This window comes from Lolium perenne, chromosome 4, assembly GCF_019359855.2.
Source record: "Lolium perenne isolate Kyuss_39 chromosome 4, Kyuss_2.0, whole genome shotgun sequence".
NCBI classification, from domain to species: Eukaryota; Viridiplantae; Streptophyta; class Magnoliopsida; order Poales; family Poaceae; genus Lolium; species Lolium perenne.
The window spans coordinates 351,196,873-351,218,502 of NC_067247.2; the positions used below are offsets into that span (position 1 = coordinate 351,196,873).

Consider the following 21,630-nt stretch of genomic DNA (forward strand, 5'->3'; position numbering starts at 1 on the left):
AGCCGGCACCTGGCTACAAGTACATGACAGCTCAAATAAAGCCTTCATATAAATTTTTTTTGGTAGTACCATAGGTTGGCTACTACGGCTATATCGAATAGTTTTGTTTTTTGCCAATCCTATATTGAATAATTGTTTGCATGCTTGTAGATGGGCCAGGTACAAAAGCATTTGGTGAGCGGTATTTTTTTATTTTTTGTGCTACAGCCGGGCGCTTACTCTGTCGCCCGTTCTATTTACTCTCTTCAATTCTTTTTCTTCCGGCTAAGAGTTTGGTGACATGGACATGCTTATAGCCCGCTGAGTAGAATTTATTGTACTTGCTCCAAGTTTTGTGACTAAAGTGGGCGTACTTGCCAATTTCATAGATAGCTAGCATAACTCGTGCTTTCTCAAGTTTTATTCCAAGCAATTTCCTCTTCACGTATTTTAATCAAGATACAATTAAACACGTGTAGATCACATGAACAAACGGTGCTATTTCACGTATGAACCAAACAAGTACAACTTTTTTTTGTTGCCAATACATTTCATTTTAATGCAGCTCACATAGAGAACCACATACACGAGTTGCTTTAATTAATATAATATACTCATATATGAGACCAACTCATGTTATGAGCATGAAAATAATTCTTGTCTTACACACCAAAGAATTCTCGAACAGATGATGGTGGGTACACTACTTAGGCGATGATAGGTAGCTGGCCGCCGAATCAACAACCCTGACGCAGCCAATTAACGGTCGTAGTATCGTAGTACATTAACAAGCTCTTAAACATCCACGTACGTACGTACACATGGAAAAGCAGTAGCAATATCTTTCTGTCTTGTTGGCTGAATCAAATTCTTCAGTTGAGGTTCAGCCCGGAGTTGACGCTGAGCCACGGCGCGCCACCGTCTCCCACAGCCACAGGCTTGGCCGTCTCCTTTGCCGCCCGAGCCGGTGCCACCAGGTACGGGTCTGCCGCGGCGATCCTGCTCTTCCTCTTCTCGAGGAACCTCTGGAGCGAGGCCTTCCTGGGCATGTCTGAACAAACGCACAGGTTCTCGATCATCAGCTGGTTGATGGTTATACTATGACGGAACAAGAGTATGGGTTCTGCAGTGCAGGTATACCTTCCAGGAAATGCTGCGCCGGCATGCTCGGGCAGACGAGCTCATCGTCGGAGGCGGCCGGCGCGGCGAAGGAGCCGGCGAGCTGCATCAGTTGGTCGGCCTTGTCGGCCGGGAAATCGTCGAGCACGAAGGTCCTCCCGTCGTAGAAGATGGTCAGCTGCGCTCTCTCGGGCAAGATCCTACTGCAATTAACAAGAAGAATAAGAAGAAGCTAACAACGCCAGCGTGAAAACGAACAAATTCTCAAAAACTCCCGAGAGGCCGACATCCGTGGTTTGAAGACAACGAAAGACAGGGCAAAGCCATCCGTTTCCCAACACGCATGTCAAGGACGGATGGAGTGCGTACCTTTGGTGCGAGTTGTCCATGAGCGTGCCGGGCCGCTGGGGGAAGAGCAGGAGCTCCATGGTGTTCTTGATCCTCTCCTCCGGCGTCACATGCGCCGCCTCGACACCGTCGGCGCCCGGCATGAGGCCCATGGTCGTCATGGCCGCTCCCCTGCCGCTCCCCTGCCCCATCATGTACTGGTACTGGCGCAGCAGGCCGCACGCCGCGGCGAACCTGTTGCCCCCGCCGGCGCCCTTAACCCTCGTCTGCTGCTCCGCCGCCATGCTAATGAATTTCCCGGGAACGAAGCGAGATGAGACGAGGTACTATGTGTTTGATTGCTTGTCCGTCGGGCAGGGGAGATGAGGTCGCAGGTTAAGAAGTCTCAGCCCTGTGTTCTTATGGCAATACAGCTGGAGCAGTAGAGAATAGGCCTAATTTCTGTTTCCTGGGAAGGGAAAGAGCACGTGAAATGAGCGCGGCGCGGCGACGTGGGGCGGGGCGGGGGCAACGATCGGAGAAGAGACCGGTAGCTGCTACACCTGTCTCCCTGCCAGCACAGCACGTCTCTAATTACGTAACTTCGCGCTGTAGTTTCTCCGCTCCTCTGGATTCATCTTTGAAGCTGAAGCGTGCATGCATGTGCTTTTGGTAGTGTTGAAGGTTATCTCTAGAGCAACTCTAGCAGACCCTTAAAATAGAAACAGTAAGAATGTGTTCAATGTGCATCTTATATCAACATTAAGCTTTCGAAATTCGTCGCGCAGAGCAGACACCATATACGAACCTTTAAAATTTGAAAATAAGAATTCGCGATAGACAGATGACGTTCACATAACAAAAACATAGCAAAATAAAATTCAGATAAGCATACATAGTTCGTACACATTTTTACATAGCAAAATTTGTGTACCGGCGTGAGCCGTGAATGCGGGAAGTGCCAAACCGCCTCTTCCTCTCCTCGTCATCGTCGTGGGCGTCGGGGGTTGTGCAGTCGTGTGAGGCAGCCCCGCAATAGTACTTGTCACTCATGTGTCCGATTGAGCAACGCCCCGACCACATGGCGTAGCTCTAGTGTCAGATTTGTCGGTTGCGCGCGCGGATGTGATTGTCGATGACGATTGGACCTGGAAATTGCGGTGAAGGGGTGGAGGGGAAGGGTGCGGCTGCTGGAGCAACGGAATCGAGCTCGTGTCCACACCTTAAAACGGTAGATTTATCGTCCGCCGGGTGGGCTAATGGTGCCATATAAAATATTTAAGGTTTGGACCGCCTATACGGAGTTTGATCTAACCCTCCCCGGGTGGCGGCACCGCGCCACTTCGGAGAGTCCCTCCGGCCCGGCCCTCCAGCCTCCTCCAGCCCCTCCCTCCCCTCGCCGCCGCCGCCGGAGGTGTCACCGGGCAAAGCCTGCGCGGCATGGCGGCGGCGGGGGTTGCAGATGGGCGCGATCATGGGGTGTGGGGGCGGCGCTCTTGATCCTTCTGGTGGTGGTGGTGCGCGGCGTCGGCGGCCGGAAGGCGAGGCAGCGGTGGTGTCGTGGCCGGATCTTGGCCTTGGGGCCTGGAGGCGGCCGGCTGTTGCGCCTTCTCCTCCGTGTGACAGGATGCTACGTCCGCATCACATGGAAGCCGGGGCGGCGGCCCCGGGCATGGCGGTGGCGAGCTCCTCCCCGGAGGTGGACGGCCTCGTTGGGATTTATGGTGGGGGATGTTGGGATCCCACACAGATCTCCGGCGGTGAAGATCCAGTCGACGACGAGTTTCGGGTGACGGGGCAGCCCGTGAAAACCGTGCTTCGCTCTCGGGCTTGGCGGACGATGGCGACGTCGCTTGGCGCCGTTACCTTGTCGAAGGCATCATCTTTGCTTGTCTTGTCACTCCACTCGGCGAGTTGGAGATGTGCGGCTTCCGGTGAAAATCGTGCTCCGACCCAGGTCGTGGCGGGCGATGGCGACGTTACGCGTCGTTACATTCTTGAAGGCATCGCTGTCACAACCTGCATCTACTCACTCGTGCTGCTCCGGAGGAAACCCTAGATCTGGGTCTCCCGGATCGGACGATGGCGGCGCTATTTGCGTCGGTCTACCTCTTGGGGCATCATCTTTGGAGCAGCTGCTGGATGTTGGCGAATGTTGGTGGAGTGGTATTCATCTACCACATTGTTGGCGCTGAGTCTCGGTGGCATGGTACTGCAGGGTATCGACGACGGATGCGGGATGATGTATGCGTGCAGGATGGTGGAGCCGTCTGGCGTCATGGTGGCATCAACGGCAGGTCTTGCAAGGTTAATGTGAGGATCTCTCTTGAAGATGGAGTCGAGGAAGACGGCGATAGCAACTTCTGTGGCGTGTGTGTTGGCGTGCGCTGAGAGTCTGCTCGACTGGATGTGCTTCTCACTCGCTATTGGGTTGTTTGGGAAGGCATTTGGTTTTTTAGATAATGTGAGTTTGTGTATTGTCACCCCCTACATCCCTTCATCCCGCTGTAGGTTTAGTGTGGTGGCTTCGAGGTTGATCTTTTGTATTATTTTTATAAGGTTTTGTGAATAATCTAATAAAAAAAAGCCGTGTGCATCCTTTAGATGCAGAAGCTAGGATGATATATCCCCATTTCAAAAAAAATACGGATTTTGATACATATGGCATAAAAAAACACGTAAAACCGATTGGGCCGATATAATGCGTCCGCTAGAGTTGGTCTTAGCAGATACTCCCTCCGTTCGTTTCTATAATGCCTATAGATTTTTGGCATTTATTTCAGAATATAAGGTCGTAGCTTGACTCTTTTTCAATTACCCCCCCTACATGCGTGCAAAAAATCCATACAAAAAGGAAATAATTAATTGAAATTCCTAATGCATGAACCCAACGATTCCTTAGATTTAGGAAGAAATGTTTTTATTTCCTTAATATAACCTGGCTGCACATATATGGAGAGTAAACCAGAGAGATTTGTGGGATTTGTTATGTTAGTTTAGGAAGTTGCCGAGTTCCCTTATTTTACTCTGATCTCAAATCGTTAATCTAGGGGGTATTGTGTAAAGAACACTCTTGTGCTAATTTCCGTGCAGAAAAACTATATGCACTATAGAATGAAATAGAGGGAGTATGACATTTTGACCCGACCTGAAAAAACCAGGCACGCACTGTCTGTACTTGGCGAAACAAAGGTTGAGGTGCGAGACCTAGCTAGCTAGCTTGGTTGGAACTATAGCCATTTCACTTGCGACAAGGTGAGAGGGTTCGATCTGCTGGCTCCGGCTGGCAGAGAGGAAAAGGCAGCAGTTCCGTGTCGCTGTCGCCGTCCCGCGCGCCTTGTCCAACTTAGGCCGGTGGGCGCGTGTATTTTCCTCTTCCCCGCAGCGTCGCCGAACGTACCGGCCCGACTTGCTTCTTCGGGGTGTTCGGTTCGCGTCGCCGAACGTACGGGTGGCGGACTGCGAATCGCGATTCAGTGTACCATATCGGTTTTCGGTGAAAGAAAGGATATAACACGTGCGACAAATATAGCAGCAGATCAGCCGTGCGCCATTCTTTTTTCTTGGCCGGGATCCATCTGCGGCTCACATCCGGCAGGTATAAACCATAGTATCTCGATGGTTGTTTCCTTTCCTTTCCTTCAGGATCACTTGTAGTCGTCGTACGAAAACAAAAAGACTACAACATTAATTACTACTCCCTCAGATCCATTTCCACCAGTCCGTCCCGTAATTTCTACTATCCGGTAACAGCGTGGAAACATTGGCACCACCAATTAGACCAGCCCAAATAGTCTTTTTTTTTTTACAAAATAGAAATTCCAACTCATTGGCCTAAGAGATTCTTGACAGTTTTTTGTTAAGAATTAAATAATTAAAAATGTAAATTCATTGGCCTTAGTATCAGCTGTGTACCGGCGCAGAACCGCCAACTTGGTTCATACCTTCGAAATCAAAGGCTTTGTCCAGGATGCGGTCATGGATGCGGCAACGCTGGACATCATTGTTCGTGAGCCCGTGTTACGATCGATTGGGGATGATCTCAGGCTTGCATCCACCTCCGAGCATCATTGTTGGTGTGCCCGTGGTACATCATTGTTGGTGTGCCCGTGGTACGATTGATTGGGGATGACCTCAGGCTTGCATCCACCTCCGAGCACCATTGTGGGTGTGCCCGTTGTACGATGGATCAGCGATGGTCTCATGCTTGTAGTCCACTTCTGAGTACTACATTGTCCAAATGGTGCTAAATTAAGCTAGTGAAACCCTAAAATGATACACTACATCAGAAGAAAAAACATCAGTGAAGGAAACTCACATCGCCATGCTCGGACTAGATGGACGTCTCACCGTCATTCCATCTCGGCAATTTTCGAAGGATTCGGCGGAGAGGAGTTTTCCGAGCCGCCTGAGATGGCGGTAGACCGAAACGAGGGCTTGAGCGGCAACGTTTCTAAATACAAATGGAGAGTGTAATAACCGTCTTTAATTTTCATACCAAAAACTATACGGCCTTCAGTTGAATTATGGACAAAACCACGACTGTTATTCTAAATGGAGAGAGTACTATACTCCATCCGTTTCTAAATATAGGCCGTATAGTTTTTGATATGAAAATTAAAGAATGCACGTGGAGGTAGAGGGAAAGGTACACTAGTTCTGGGCGAGATAACCCCTGACTAATTGATGTGAGAAAATAGAAAGGTTTGCATTGTATAACAAAATGTAATAAAATTCCTAAAAAATTCTCCATACGAGTGGTGCAGCGCAATATACCTTATATTTCAGATTTGCTTTAAATAATCTATATAATTTATATCAAAAAACAAATGGAGTACTATTTTGGATTGTTCCTATCCCTAACAAGGTCCCTAACAAGGTGGTTGAGGATGCCCTCACCCTGAAAGATACCCTCTGAACCAAATAGCCCCTTAGTAAACCTTAGCTATGTGAAGCCCCCAATTATAACCAGATGCCGAAATTAACAAGGACTTATCCTGATCCGAGCCACATATAGGCACAAGGAATCCGATTGTTTTTCTCCCCACGAGGAAATTATACACGCACGCGAAACCCGATATATACAAGTCGATAGATCATAGATAGGGCAATCCGTTTCGTCCAGCCAGCTAGAAACATAAGCTTATTATACAGATATAGTTACAGGCTCTCATTTACTATTACTGTCATCATGTTTACCAGAACAGGGGAGGCCAGGGTGCGCGCGCGGTTGCGGATCGTCGCGCCAGCGGGGAAATGACCATTTCAAACTCGCGAGCGGTTCCCTTTGGCTTCCCCTCTCCTTGTCGATCGCGTCGCACGCATCCTGCCATAAGCATGCCGCAGCATGCATGCTTGTCCCCACGTTTTTCCTCACGTCCCCTCTCGATCCTTCCATTGCCGCACCGCCACCGCACGATGATAACAAACTCCTCCTCGTCTCGTCTCTATAAGAAACCGCCTCCGCGAGCCCCCACGATCCAGTCGGTCGATCCAGCACGGTTGGTGGAGCTAGCAGAGGCCATCGATCGACACCGCCGAAACCCTCCCTCTCGTCAATCTCGTTTCGCCAGCACGCGCGTCCGACAGTCGAGATGCCGCCAATGGTGACCGCAACGACGGACTCCGCCGCCCGACGATTCGCCGTGGCCTGCGGCGTGCTCAGCCGGTTAGTCAAGGCGGCCGGCCCGGTGCCGATGCCGATGCCGATGTCGGCGTACGGCGCGGCGGCGCGCGTTGGGGCCTTGCAGGGACCCGACGGCCCGCCGGCTGACGGGGCGCAGCAGCTGACGATCTTCTACGGGGGGAGGGTGGTGGTGCTCGACGGCTGCACGCCGGCCGGGGCCGCCGAGCTGATCCGGTACGCAGCGGCGGCGGCGACCCCGCCTGCTGCCGCGGCGGCGACGGCGCTCGTGGACATACCCATCGCGAGGAAGGCGTCGCTGCAGCGGTTCCTCTCCAAGCGCAAGGACAGATCCGTCACGGCCCTCGAGGGTCCACCGTACAGTCGTCCGGAGGAGGCGGCGCCGCCGCCGCCGGCGAAGAAGCGCAAGACCGAAGCTTCTTCCTGGCTCGCCCTGGGTAGCTTAGGAGACATGCACGCGCAGCGATCCATCGCCTAAACATGCATCGACCTGTGACGTGACAGCTTCCCTGCTGGCGGTGACAAGTGAAGTAGGATGTTTTTATTTTTTTATTTTTTTCAGGGTGAGTAGGATGTTATTAGTAACAACTACTGATATTACGGAAATTCAATTCGGCACATGCTCTCTCCATCTAAATTTTTTTTTGTGATTATTAAAAAAATTAATAAAAAATTTCTTTGTAAATCTCAACAATTTATGTGCGCACATATAAGAAAAAGATATTTTGTTTTGTTGATGAAAGGCAAAACGAGAATAAATTTTGTACTTACACGATGTGGATATTTTCTTCACAATCAATTTGTTCTTCGAGATTCCTGTCCACCTGCCCAGCAACTGGGTATGGCCCATATGCCATAGGCATACCCTGCAGCCCAGCCATGCAACCGTATGTTCGCCAAGCCATATGCATCGCTCAAGGACGTCTGCCTGCATGTTTGTCAAGTTATAAGCCCTAGCTATGCCCACCATGCATGCTCGTAACTACTACGGTAGTGGATGATTAGCTACGAGGATGACTGATCAAGTAATTACTTAGCTATTGTTAGTGCGCGTTCTAGTAGTACTAGTAAACTGCACGTGCTTTGCACGTCACATACCAAGCAAAACAACGTAAGACAAATGTAGATCCAATTTAACTCAAATATCTATAGTTACGTCAAACAAATTAAGTACATCCAAATTACTATGGTATACATTAACATAGTTGAATGACCGCGCATTGCCACGACCCGAAAATATTTTTATGGTTCCGTTCTGGTATAACAAAAAGATATTCTAAAAATGTTTAAATTTTCACTTTGCATAATTCAACATCATATGCATAGAAAGCTTTTTTTTTCTGGTAAACACCAATAGTATCTTCAAATCTCACTCAATTTTTTAAAATAATCTTTACCAAATTGATACAATACAACACCAATGGAAATAATTTGGTAATTCATACAACTTATTTCTAATTTTACAATATGAATTCAATAGTTAAATATTACAGTATTTCTCTACGTGATTAAATTTGAAAGGCAGCCCGTATTTTTTAGGACGTCACTGTCATGTTTTAACACAAAATGAAGTGCATAGTTAGTATTCAGCTGGTGGTCGCGTACTACCATCAGCTACACAGTGCAGACATCGCAGCCTCACCAAAATGCTTTTTCCAATCTGTTGCTCACGTACACGGACAGCAAGCGGCGGCGAGGGACTTTGGCCGCCTCACGATAGTCCGCCCAACGACCTTCGTCCAGCCGTCGAGAAGCGCCTCCAGGCTCTCCAGCTCTTCCCGCACGCACACCTGCCTGTGGATACACGCGCGGATCAAATTCGATGAGATGCGTTGGTCCAGGTCGAGGCGGCACAGGCAGGCATATGTCGCGGCTGGCATCCGCGCACACGCCGCTGGACCGGATCGCCGCCTTCCTCGCGGAGCAGAGGACAACCGGATCAGAAGGCCGCCTTCCTCGAGGAGAGCCGCGGAGGGTCCATCGGTTGGCAAAGGCCTTCAGGTCCTGCCATGGGGCTACAGATCGCGGGGGACGGGGTGAGCTCGAGGGCAAGGCGCTGTTCCCGTCTCGGGTAAAGGAGGGGCCGATTTTGAGGAGGTCCCGATCTCCAGCAGTGTGGTCGCCTCGTGGCTTCGTGCCGGCGGCCGCGGCATCCCCCGTCGTTCGCCATCGCTCGGAGAAAGAAGTGAGGAGATTGGGCAGCGGCCTCTCCCGTCGGTCACCGCCGCTCAGAGGAGAAAGGAGCGCGTCCCCCGTCGTTCGTCGCTGCTCGGGCCGCGGTCTATCCCGTCGGTCGTCGCTGCTCAGAGGAGATCGGGTAGTTGAGCATCTTTTCCGGAGAAGGAGGACGCGAATAGCCAAGGTGGTTCTAGAATGTCGTGGACCCATCTGCGATGTACTGTTCATGACGAATCCAGTTTTTCTCAGCTGTTGGATTTTGTAGATCAACGGCTCAAATTGATGATTCAGATTCAGTTCAAAACTGCTACATTATATAGGGGTATAGATATGAGCTAGCTGCTTAGTATAGTATGAACCGATCATTTAGTCAGTTTATAATTAGTCTTTCGTAGTCAGGTATACAATTAAGTTTTATATGTTTTGTCGTAACTTTCCATAGTATAGTATGAGTACGTTAAATTAAATTTTATAATGCTGCTGAAATGATTATCTAGCGGTGGAATACTTTGAAAATTTAGGATCGAATGCGTCAACAAAAATCTAGTTTAATGTTGGAATGCCCCGTCGATGGTGGATGTGTTTGACAATTTAACTTTTTATTATGATGAATCGCTTTTTATTTACTCCCTCGGTTCATATTATTTGTCACTAACATAGATATATCTAGAACTAAAATGTGTCTAGATACATCCATATTAGCGATAATTAATATGAATCGAATGAAGAAAATATTTTTTATTTCTTTTTCGTATTCTAAGAAAAAACTCATTCTCCATAAACATGCTAAAGTTTTGGTGCGGCATACCCATTGCTAAAATCCTAGGTCCGCCAACCGCCGTGGTAGATGGGAAGATAGCTATTTTTCTTCTTTTTATATGAATCTCAAAGCAAAATAAATGTAGCTAGAAACACCCACATCTATAGTATATTATGGAAAACATCTGTAAAATATGAATCTAGTAGCACATTGGACAGAAATTTGGCTGGTCCAAGAAGCCATCTCCAATGTATATATAACTTCAAGCATGAAGGGTATCACAAAGTAAAGTGCATAAGTAAAGAGCTCGAGTATAGAAATAACCGAGGCACACGGGAGATGATGATTTATCACGAAGTTCACGCTCTTGCGGGTGCTAATCTCCGTTGGAGAGGTGCAGTGACTTAGTGCTCCCGAACGCCACAAGAGGCCTCACCTTGAGGTGTGGTTGCTCGATGCAGACCAATGCCACAAAAGCTTCAACCCAAGATGCGGTAGTCACACCACACACACCAAGCGCCACAAAGACCTCACCTTATTCTCTGGTGTCCCTCGCCACAAAGGCCTAGGTCACGGTTCCACTAAGGGATTTCCTTCGAGGTAGAAACCGGGCTTTACAGAAAGCTTGGGGCACACATCCACAACTTAATTGGAGGCTCCCAACAAATCCCCACAAAGGCCTAAAATCCGTCTAGAGAGTAACAACTTTCTTGCTTTCACCTCTATCGATCATCGTAGAGAACTCAAACCGATGCACCAAATCCAATCGCAAGAACACCACTAAGATGCTCCAGACCTTCTCTCTCAAATTCGAACAAAGCTACAAAAGTTATTTGGAGAATAAAAGAGGAAGAACAAATAGGAAGATTGATAGATCCAAATTTTGATGCTTTTTACTACGGATTTTTCACCGTTTATCACTCGTATTCATTGGGATTTCATTGAATTTTGTGTCTCAACTAATGTTAATATAGCAATCCATGCGAACCTTGTTTTGAATTATGTATCTCAGAAACCGTCATTTATGGAGGATCCGGGGACATGTATGAACTGATTGCAGCAAAAGAAAGACATTTCTTTTAAAAGCCAAATTCAACCTGGCGAAGCAAAGGGTTTAGCGGGCATCCGTACGCGCCGCCACTTTCCCAAATAAAGGGAAACTCTTTTCGTAAAGGGGCGCCAAGGCATACTGTACTCTGAGTGTTCTGTATGTCTGTACTTGGCGAAACAAAAGTTGAGCTGCTAAACCTAGCTAGCTTGGTGGGAAGTATAGGGCGCGTTTAGTATTCTGGGCACCCCTTGGCTCGCATCGGCCCAGTATTTTTCGGACTGTTTGGTTCCCTGAGCTCAGTCGCGTTCTTGCATAGCACGGGTTTTAAAGAACCCATGGACAGGGCCTAGAGGAATGCCCAGTTTGACAGTTTCTCCAAGGCCAGGCCTTAGTGAGACGAATATCGACAACGCCGTCCGCGCGGGCGCTCCACCTCGGCATGGCGAGAGAAGCCAAAATCCCAGCGGCTTTGCGCGGAAAAGGTAGCGGTAACCTCCCTATTCGGTTACCCTCTCCATTAGCCCCCTCCCAAATGTTCCATTCCCCCAATTTTCGCACCGGCGGCAGCGGCGGCCCAGATCTGGCAGCGCACATCTCCCTTCGGTCTCTGGCGCCAGACCAGGGTCCTCTTTTCCAGCCGCGGTAGAGCCTGCGCACATCTACGGTGGCTTTCGGCCGTGTCCGCCGTCCGCCATGACGGAGGTAAGGGGAAACTCCTCTGCTCTATTGTACTCTCAGATTCACGTTGGTAGAACTAGTTAGGTTGTGACATAGGTATGCCTAACAGGCATGTCGAATAAGTACCCAGGGTCTATAGGAAAGTATGAAGCCCATGAACTCGGAGCTTTGGTGTCGTCGTGGTGAACAGATAGATGCCATAGGATGGCTTAAGTTGGGGCCGAATGGGCGCTAGAGGATTCGGGTGAGGGTTTTTGGTAAGGATGGGATGGATTCCAGATGGATCTCCTAAGAACTTGGCCTTGGCCAGAGGTAGAAGAAGAAGAAGAAGAACACAAGAGCTTTCTCCCCTTCAGATCTTTCTATTCATTGATCACAAGAGGTTACATGTTTCTGGATACAAGATTGGACATAGCTCATGCCCGCGATGGGGTGTGCCCCCTCTCCTTATATAGGGGAGAGGGTGGCTTACAGGGGAAGAAACCCTAGGAAACCCTAATGGTATCTTTGACTAGACAAACTACTTTACAAAGCCTCTTTAATCACTGGTGACGCCGGTATCTCTTTAATCAGGGAGGCTGACGTCCTCCGGATGCTTTCAGCGTCACCTTCCTCTTTGGCGTCAGGGCTTCGTTTAAAGCTAATTTGCTTAGCTCATCCTTGTCCTCTAGCTCTTGAGAGAATCTTTGACCAGTCTTGCCGACGTGCTACAGTGCACCTCTTACCGGTAATCCGGTGTCTTCTTAGCTCATTCCGGTATACACCTCCTAGGGATACCGGTATAGACTTACTTAGCCAATCGCTTGGCTTCACAGCCCGGAATAACCTTTAAACCGGTATCTTGATAGCTCAAACCTTCCGGTTTGCCAGGCCTTTGGCCTACCAGGGGTCATCCCCCAAACATTAGTCCCCGAAGCTGGTATAGTCCGGTGGATCCTATCAACGGACCATGCCAGGTTCACATCACTCAATGTACCGGTTTATCTTTTACGGCACCCGGTTCATATCTTTCGGCATCTCTGCCAGACCTTCTCTTTCTTTCTTTCCGGATCCTTCCGGTATCTATGACATTAAACTCTTCCTCGGTGAAGTCGAGAATTTCTCGGGTACAGTGCCTGTCAGAGACATGCGCACTGTTTCTGACGCGCCAGTGCCAGGGGTCACTTCCCTTCGGCTTCTGCGCTAGCATTTATGGCGCCGCACCAGATCCTCGCAGCCGTTCTGGATCCGTGCGGCCTCCCTGTGGCATTCTGTTTTCTGAGCGTGTATCGTCGCGCCACGTGGCGGCCCACGAACCGAACCGCCGCAGCCCAGCGGTTGCCAGCCCACCACTTCTTCTTCCTATTTAAGAGGGGAGCGGTTCTTTCCCCACTTCTTCTCCGCATTCACCACTTCTCGCGCGCCCAGAGCTCTTGCCCGTTGCGCTCCTGCCGCCGTCGTTCGCCGCTAGAGCATCGCCGCCCGGCGAACCTCTGTTGCGACTCAGCCGAGCCTCGCTGCGCAGAGATTCTCTGCAGCACCTCCGCTCTTCTTCCTCGCCAGACCTCGCCGGCGATTGTGAGTCCGCCGCATCTCCGGCGACCATCGTCCTCAGCGTCTTGCGCCGCCTCAGGTTAGCCCCAATGCCTCTTTGTTCTCTTCTCTCTTGCTTTCTAGTTCTTTGGCCGATTGGGGATTTACTTTTCCTTTTTCTCTTTGTTTTTCTCTTACTCGTAGATCTTCGCGCGGGGCTAGATCTTGGGAAACCGGTTTGCGGGTAGATTTGGGTATCTCTAGACTTGCATGTCCAGCGAAGAGTATCTCTCTGAACCAATCTCCAGCAGCCCTCACAGCGAGGCCTCCTCTATATCTATTGGGAAGCAGATCTCAGCCGGCCGGATGGAATCCTCTTCAAACGCTCAGGAAACCGGTACCGGTAGGGGCAACGAGGCTAGCAGCTCCGGCCAAGGTTCCGGAGTGGACTTGGCCACGATCACCCGCGGAGCTTGGAAAGGCTCGGACGTAACGCAGCCGGAGATTGATTGGCTATACCGCTCCCGGAGGATACAGGCACATGTATCTTGCCGGCTTCCCCGCGGTTAGGTGGAACCGGTGCCTGAGCCCGGTGAGTTCGTTGTTTTCCTTGCTCACTTTGAGCGCGGCTTCGGCCTTCCGGCCTCCGACTTCTTTCGCCAGTTCCTGGATTTTTACCAACTCCAACCCCACCATCTTCCTAGCAATGCCATCTTCTACCTCTCCTGCTATGTTTCTTTCATGGAGGGCTACATTGGCCTCCTTCCCACAAAAGAATCCTTTGCTCGCTTCTTTAGCCTTCAGATCAATTCGGTCCAAGGCAAAAATAGTCCTAAACCCAAACCTCCCGTTCAATGCGGGTCTTGCATCATCGGCTCCTGCCAAGGGAGCCCTTTCTTTAAATTCTCCGGTCTCGAGTCATGCCGGGCATGGCAAGAGACCTTCTTCTACGTGAGAAACAAGGGCGCCACAGATTTCATCAATCTACCAGCTTTCAATCCGGGGACGCCCACAAAGCCAATTGGAGCTTCAATCCGAGGAACAACCATATCGAAACCAACTGGATTGTTCGCTTTATGGAGCAGCTGATGAAGGGCACAAACATCTGCTCCGATGATATCATCCGCGCGTTCATCTCACGCCGGGTGCTTCCCCTCCAGCGACGGTCTCACAAGATAAGCCAGATGTGCGGCCCTCGTGATCCCACCAAGATCACCGGCCTCCCATTAAGCAAAGAGGACGTGGTCCTCAAGGCTAGGCAAATCTGCCAGACCGACATGTCGATGGACTAGGAATGGGGCTTCCTTCCCCTCAGCTCTACCAATCCTCCAACTCCTGAAGTAAGAGCTTACGCAATCCGGATTGTTTTTCCGGTAGCTTTTGTTATGTAGCTAACTGTCTTCTTACCCTTTTTCAGGCAAAGGAGCGCTTTCCTCGTATCGCCGCGGAGGAGCGAGGTCCTTGCCGCAAGCGGGACTTGGACGAGGTGGACCCGGATCCATACGTGCATTGGACCGAGCTCAAGATGGGTGGCACCCACGCTTCGCGCCCCGGTAACTTTTCAACCGCGGACTCCGGTTCTGACGATGAAGTCACTGTTCTTGAGGTATTTTATTCTTTCGCTTCCTCATATATTGTCTTTCTGTAGATGCTCCCTCAGCCAGCGCCAACCCACAAGTTGTGGAGCACGCTGCTCCGCTACAAGCTGAGGTAGGCCGGGAATTCCTGGAGAAACTCACTTCCCAGGGCAAGATCTCCAAGAGCGCCACCGGCATGAGGCCGGAAAGCTCCGAGGAACCCGCGAGAACCTCACCTCCTCGTCAACCAAGCCCGGTACCATCTGGTGCCGGCAACTCTTCTGCCTCCCCTCTAGGAGGCACCACAAGTGCGGGGCGCGCGGCTCCTGAACCTTCAGAACACCGCGCGGAGGAGGAAACTATCTCCCCTCCAGAAGATCAAGATACCTGCGCCAGCAACACCGGCGCCAACACTGAAGATGCCGGGAGGGTGGAACCTTTGGTTCCTCTCGCCCCGAAGAAGAAGAAAAAGAAGGACACTACCTCCTCCCCCTCCAAGACCATGCCGGAGCCTTCCGCTCTGGCAACCTCTACTCCGGCAAAGGACGCATCAGAAGCTCCTGCGCCTCCCAAGACTATGCCAATGCCTCCTCCGGCAAGCCCAGCCGGGGAGCCCGCCATCGCCAAGCCAACACCGCCGCCAAGCCAAGAACCCACAGCGGCCAAGCCTACACCTCCGGAGGGCATCAAGCTCTCCAAGCAAGAAGCTGCCGCAGTGGCCACCGCAGCCAGCTCCTTCTCCTCCGGCCCGCAGTCCCTCGTACTACACTCCGGTCGTGCCGCTATTGTGGCCGGGGAAACGGCTTCAGCTCAGCTAGGCCGGATCACCGAGCTCACCCGCGGAGGAGTCGACCTGGGGCATCTCCTTGATTACGCTGAGAAGTGGAATCAAGCGGATCTGTCTCCAGCGACGCGCGGCCTGGGGAAGGACAAGCTGCCGCTGATCGATCCTGCCGGCCCCCGGAGCACCGGACAGCACTTCAGCCGGCTGCGGCGCGCGGTCAAAGAATTTGACAACGTGTGGCACGACGCCAACAACAATGTTGTGGTAAGTTGGACAATCTTCATAATTCCTTAAATCCATGCCGGTTTTCACTCTTTCAAGATTATGTATATCTTCCCAGTCCCCGAGTTTCGGGTTGAGTGCATAGCTCTTAGCGCGAAACTTTCTTAGAAACACAAAAAACCGGCATCTTCTTACCATCATTTTTTACTTGAACAGAGCACGGCAGATGCCCGGAAGCGCCTCTTTGAGGAGCTTCTGTGGGAGCACTGGGACCTCGCTGAGGCCCACAGCCATTGCGAAGGTTAGTTCTTGTGCATCCGGCTTCTTTTTACCTGTCGTTTTTCCCTTTCCTTACTTATAAATTCTTTGCATAGCAGTTGTTCCGGAAGCCTCCATCGAGGCCCTCAAAGCTCAGCTCGCCACTCTTCAAGGTACTAGATTCTTTTCCGGTTGATTTGCCCCTCTTTTCCTACCGGTTAATTTTTGTTAATATTTCTTTTCCGTATTCTAGCTGAAAAGGAGCAGCTAGTCCTGGCGCATCGCAAAGCTCTGGACGCCCAGGAGGTTACCTCCGCCAAGCTGAAGGAGGAGCTGGTGCAGGCCGAGCTCCGGCATGACCAGGAGCGGAAGGAGGCCAAGGCCGCAGCCGAGGCCAAGCTGGATGAGACTCTGAAGGAGTGCACCGATTCCACCGCGGTGCTGCGGGCTGAGCTGGAGGAGGAGAGCGGGGCGCGGAAAGCGGCCCAAGACCGGATCGCCCTCTCCTAGAGGCGGAGCAAAAGGAGTACGACCGGTTGGTTGTGCATACCGACATGCTCGCCCTCAGTAAGCCTTTTTTCCTCTCTTTCTTTTGCTTATAAGCTTACACCTTCCGGCATCATATCCTTATCTTTTCTTTTTTCCTTTTCTCATAGGGCTCTTCCCGGACTCACAGCCGCACGCGCATAAGAAGGTGATGGAGCGCAGAGCTGAACAAGCCATGAGCAACCCGGACGCACCCTGGGATGCTTATGATTACTTGGTCGCGCTTTCCGCCCGGGTCCAGCACATGCGCGCTGTGGACCGGCATCTTGTCGATCTGCCCGATGTGGCAATAAAGATTTTCAAGGTGCTGTGGCCTGGGAAGGAGGTGCCGGCTAACCTGAGTCTGACCTCCGATCGCCTGAAGGATGCCGGCCGGAGGATCCGGGAGTGGCAGTGCTCATCGGCCCGTGCCGGAGCAGATGCGACGCTACGCATCGCTTGCTCCTGGTACGAGGACTTGTATCTGGAAGCCTTCCACAGCCTTCGCCGCAACGCTCCTACCGACAAGGATCTAGTCCTCACCGCGAAGCAGAAGGACCGCGCCTACCGGATAGCGGAGTACGCCCCAATCCGTACCTTCATTACCCCTCCTCCCGACGTCAAGGACTATCTCAGTGACGACGAAGAAGAGGATGAGGAAGATGAGGATGCCGAAAAGGTGATGCTCCTCCGGAAGCTGGTGATGTGCCTCCGGAAGCTGCTGAAGCTGGTGATGCTCCTCCTGAAGCCCCTGCTGCTTAGATGCTCTCACTTTGTATCTGTTGTATCTGTTGGCTCACAAAACAATATCTGTTGAATTCTGCCCCGGTATGTCGGGGTCTTTGGTGTAAGATAACACTTAGAATTTTGGTTATGGTACAACTTTTATGCCGGTGTCTTTTATACCGGCGACTGATTAAGTTATGTTGGTTTGCTATCTGAGCATGTTGCCTCCGTTGTTTGCTTTTATCTTGCACTGTGAAGATTCCGGAATCGTTTCCGCATCCAATCTGATGCACACTTGGTTCTTTTGCTTTGGCTCTGCCTACCTCTTTTGGGTGTTTTGGCGTATGAGTCACAAAGTTCTTTTGCCAAGCAAGCACTTTCTTGAACTTAGAAATAACTCGAAATTTTCACAAAAACCTGGTATAACCGGGGTTAGTTAAACTTTTCCGGATTGTCCGTTCCCACTCCCCCTTTTCGCGGTTCACGTGCTTAATTGCTACCGGTTTATCTTGCTTGCCATGAAGCTGGGTTGCGGACAGCAGCAGAGTCGAAGCCTCCGGTAGGTTTAGCACGTTACTAAACCGGAGAGAAAAAATGTTCAACAAGCAACCGGTAAACTGAAAAAATAAACATATTGCATGCAATTTCAGTAGGGGTAGTCCCCGAGATTCATCCGAGGTTCCGACTTCTTTTATTCATAGCAAATAAGGTACAAAAAAGGAACTTCTTACACCACCACTTCAGGAGTAGAAAGGACGCAATAGAGCTATGTTCCACGGACGCTTGGTCTCATCTCCGGACTTGTCCGCCTTTCCCTTCTTTGATTCCTGTGCATCGATCAAGTAATAGGCATCATTGTGCAGAGCCTTGCTCACAATGAATGGACCTTCCCATGGAGGTGAAAGTTTGTGGCATCCCTCAGTGCGCTGCACTAGGCGTAACACCAAATCTCCTTCACGGAATACCCTCGGGTTAACCTTCCGGCTATGGTAGCGCATGAGGTTTTGCTGGTAAATGGCTGTTCTTTCCAAAGCCAGTTCTCTTGCTTCTTCTAGAAAGTCCACATCATTTTCTCGGGCCTCTTTTACCTCTTCTTCGGTATAGAGCTGAACCCTTGGTGAATCATGTATGATATCAGTTGGTATCACGGCCTCTGCCCCATAAACCATGAAAAATGGAATGTATCCGGTAGACCGGCTCAGAGTCGTTCTTATGCTCCACAACACTGACGGCAGCTCATCGAGCCAACATCCTGGTGTCTTTTCGAGTGGTTCGATGAGCCGTGGTTTTATACCGGAAAGCACCAGCGCATTTGTTCTTTCCACTTGGCCATTGCCTTGTGGGTGTGCCACTGAGCATAAATCCAACCGGATGTTGTTGTCCTCACAGAATCGCTTGAATTCTCCTTGGGCAAAGTTTGAGCCATTATCAGTGATGATGCTATGCGGGTACCCATACCGCATGATAACATCTTTTAGGAATTTCACCGCCGTATGCCCATCACATTTTGCTATAGGTTTTACCTCCAGCCACTTGGTGAACTTATCCACCATTACCAAGATGTGGGTCATGCTTCCCCTTGCAGTCTTGAATGGGCCAACCATGTCAAGGCACCAAACAGCAAACGGCCAAGTTAACGGTATGGTTTTCAAACCGGATGCTGGGGTATGATTTTGCTTGGCGTACCTCTGGCATCCGTTGCATTTTCGTACCAAATCCTCAGCATTTTCCAAAGCAGTGGGCCAGTAGAACCCATGCCGGAATACTTTTGCTACCAGCGCCCTTGATGAAGCGTGATGCCCACATTCCCCTTGGTGAATCTCCACAAGCATTTCTTTTCCCTCTTCCGGTTCCACACACCCTTGGAGGACACCGGTAACACTGCTTTTGTACACTTCACCATTGATGATGGTATATGCTTTGGACCTCCGCTGGATCCTTCTTGATTCATTTTCGTCAACCGGCAAGGTGTCGTTGATCAGGAATTCCTTAATAGGTTTAACCCAAGATGGTGCTTCTCGAACCAGAAATACCGGCACGTCTATCTCCATGCTATCCACTAGCATTGCTTCCTCCGGTATGGATGCTGCAGTCCCCGAGTTTACCGGAACAGTCCCCGAGTTTGCCGGAACAGTCCCCGGGTTTCCTTCATCAATATCCATCGGTACCACGTGTGATTCCGGTACGAAAATTGACTCCGATTCCGGACTTGGTTTGATCGATGGTACCCTTAAGTGCGCCAAGGCTATTCCGGGAGGACTTTCCTGCCTAGATGAGCCCAGCTTGGACAAAGCATCCGCGGCTTCATTTTCCGCTCGTGGCACATGGTGAAACTCACACCCTTCGAAGAAGCCGGCAATCTTTTGCACGTGAAACCGGTATGAGGCCATGTTGGCATCTTTTGCGTCCCAATCTCCGGAACATTGTTGCACCACAAGATCTGAATCACCGTAACAAATTATCCGGTGTGCACCGATTTCTTTTGCGACCTTAAGTCCATGGATTAGAGCCTCATATTCAGCGACATTGTTTGAGGCTCTGAAATGCACTTGCAAAACATACCGGAGGTGATCTCCTTTTGGCGAGGTGAGTACCACACCGGCACCCAGACCCTCTTTGAGTTTGGATCCGTCGAAGTGTATTTTCCAGTACTCTATTTTCTGTTCCGGCGGCTTGTATTGCATTTCTGCCCAATCAACCAGCCAAGGCTTGCGATTTTATGGCATCTCTCCTTTCGTATACCGGTACGTACGGTGATATCTGAATTGCCCATTTTGCAATCCTGCCGCTAGCGTCTTTGTTGCACATGATATCCGAAATGGGTGCCTCACTCACCACCTTCATGGGGTGTTCCTCAAAGTAATGCTTAAGCTTCGTGGCGGCCATGAACACGCCATAGGTCATTTTCTGGAAGTGTGGGTAGTTTTGTTTTGAGAGGGAGAGCACCTCGCTCAGGTAGTATACCGGCCTCTGCACGGTTTTTCCTTCCTCTTCTCTTTCCACCACAACCACAACACTCACAACCCGGTTGGTTGCCGCTATGTACAGCAGCATGGGCTCCCTTTCCAAAGGCGAAGCCAACACCGGTGCGGTGGCTAGCGTTGTTTTTAGCTCTTTAAACGCTGTGTCTGCCTGAGGAGTCCAGACGAAGGTATCGGATTTTTTCATCAGAGCATAGAGCGGCAGAGCCTTTTCTCCCAACCTGCTTATGAACCGGCTTAGCGATGCCAAGCTTACGGTAAACTTTTGCACGTCCTTGAGATCTTGTGGTATAGTCATTCTTTCGATTGCCCGGATTTTTACCGGATTAACCTCAATGCCCCGGCTTGATATGAGAAAGCCAAGCAACTTGCCGGCAGGGACACCAAAGGTGCATTTTGCCGGATTGAGTTTCATCCGAAACCTTCTTAAGTTATCAAATGTTTTCCGGAGATCATCGATCAAGGTTTCTTTTACCTTAGTTTTTATCACGACATCGTCCACATAGACTTGCACATTTTTTCTAATTTGATCAAACAAGCATTTTTGCATACAGCGCTGGTACGTTGCACCAGCGTTGCGCAAACCGAAAGGCATAGTGACATAGCAATAAGCCCCGTGCGGGGTAATGAACGTAGTTTTTATTTGATCTTCCTTTTTCAGGGGAATCTGGAGAAAGCCGGAATAAGCATCCAGGAAAGACAACAACTCACACCCAGTAGTAGAATCAATCACTTGATCGATCCGGGGTAAAGGGAAAGGATCTTTTGGGCAAGCTTTGTTCAGGTTGGTGTAGTTGATGCACATGCGCCACACCTTTGGGCCTTTGGTTTCCTCTTCTTTTTTCTTCTCCAATGATTTTTCTCCTATCTTCAGCGAACCGGCGTAAGGGCTGCCTTACCGGCTTAGCATCTTTCCGGACATTCAAAGAGTGCTCAGCCAGCTCCCTCGGAACACCTACCAAGTCATCAGTAGACCAGGCAAAGATATTCCGATTCTCACGGAGGAAGCTGACGAGCGCGCTTTCCTATGCCTCATTCAGGCCGGCACCGATACGAACGGTACGCTCCGGGTAAGCTGGGTCCAGCACGATGTCTTTTGTTTCTTTTGTCGGCTTGAATGCCGGTGTGCCCAAGTTGCCACTCATTGCCACTAAGCTCAATTGTGAGGACTGAGCCAGCGCAACTGCAGTTTGCATCCTTCTTTTTTCCTTTGCGATCACCACCGACTCTGCCAGGTTTGATCCGGCGGAAGCGGTTTCCAGTGAGACTTTGTAGTTTCCCACCACAGTTAAGGGTCCACGAGGTGCCG

At 50.4% G+C, this 21,630-nt stretch overlaps 2 protein-coding genes across 3 annotated transcripts; one reads left to right on the plus strand and one right to left on the minus strand.

Annotated features, from left to right (window-relative positions):
- Positions 1-459: 459 nt before the first annotated feature.
- Positions 460-1,879, minus strand: LOC127301374 (protein TIFY 11c). Of its 2 annotated transcripts, none has more exons than XM_051331602.2 (3): positions 1,468-1,879; positions 1,120-1,298; positions 460-1,030 (listed from the first exon to the last, which is right to left on the minus strand). In XM_051331602.2, exons 1-3 carry the CDS (start codon positions 1,728-1,730, stop codon positions 852-854), a joined length of 621 nt encoding a protein of 206 aa, XP_051187562.1. In that variant the 5' UTR covers positions 1,731-1,879; the 3' UTR covers positions 460-851. The 2 variants fall into 2 exon arrangements, with proteins under 2 accessions (XP_051187562.1, XP_051187561.1); XM_051331601.2 differs by having other exon boundaries at positions 1,120-1,301; positions 1,468-1,865.
- A 4,758-nt stretch (positions 1,880-6,637) lies between these two features.
- Positions 6,638-7,687, plus strand: LOC127301375 (protein TIFY 11a-like). The gene has a single exon (XM_051331603.2). The coding sequence runs from the start codon at positions 7,020-7,022 to the stop codon at positions 7,545-7,547; it is 528 nt and encodes a 175-aa protein (XP_051187563.1). The 5' UTR covers positions 6,638-7,019; the 3' UTR covers positions 7,548-7,687.
- The last annotated feature ends 13,943 nt before the right edge of the window (positions 7,688-21,630 follow it).

Coding starts and splice junctions, on each gene's coding strand:
- LOC127301374 (XM_051331601.2), bottom strand. CDS start 1,730: ATGGCGGCGGAGCAGCAGACGAGGGTTAAGGGCGCCGGCGGGGGCAAC. Junction 1,302..1,467: donor ATGGACAACTCGCACCAAAG/GTACGCACTCCA, acceptor TGTTAATTGCAG/TAGGATCTTGCCCGAGAGAG. Junction 1,031..1,119: donor GGCGCAGCATTTCCTGGAAG/GTATACCTGCAC, acceptor GCGTTTGTTCAG/ACATGCCCAGGAAGGCCTCG.
- LOC127301375 (XM_051331603.2), top strand. CDS start 7,020: ATGCCGCCAATGGTGACCGCAACGACGGACTCCGCCGCCCGACGATTC.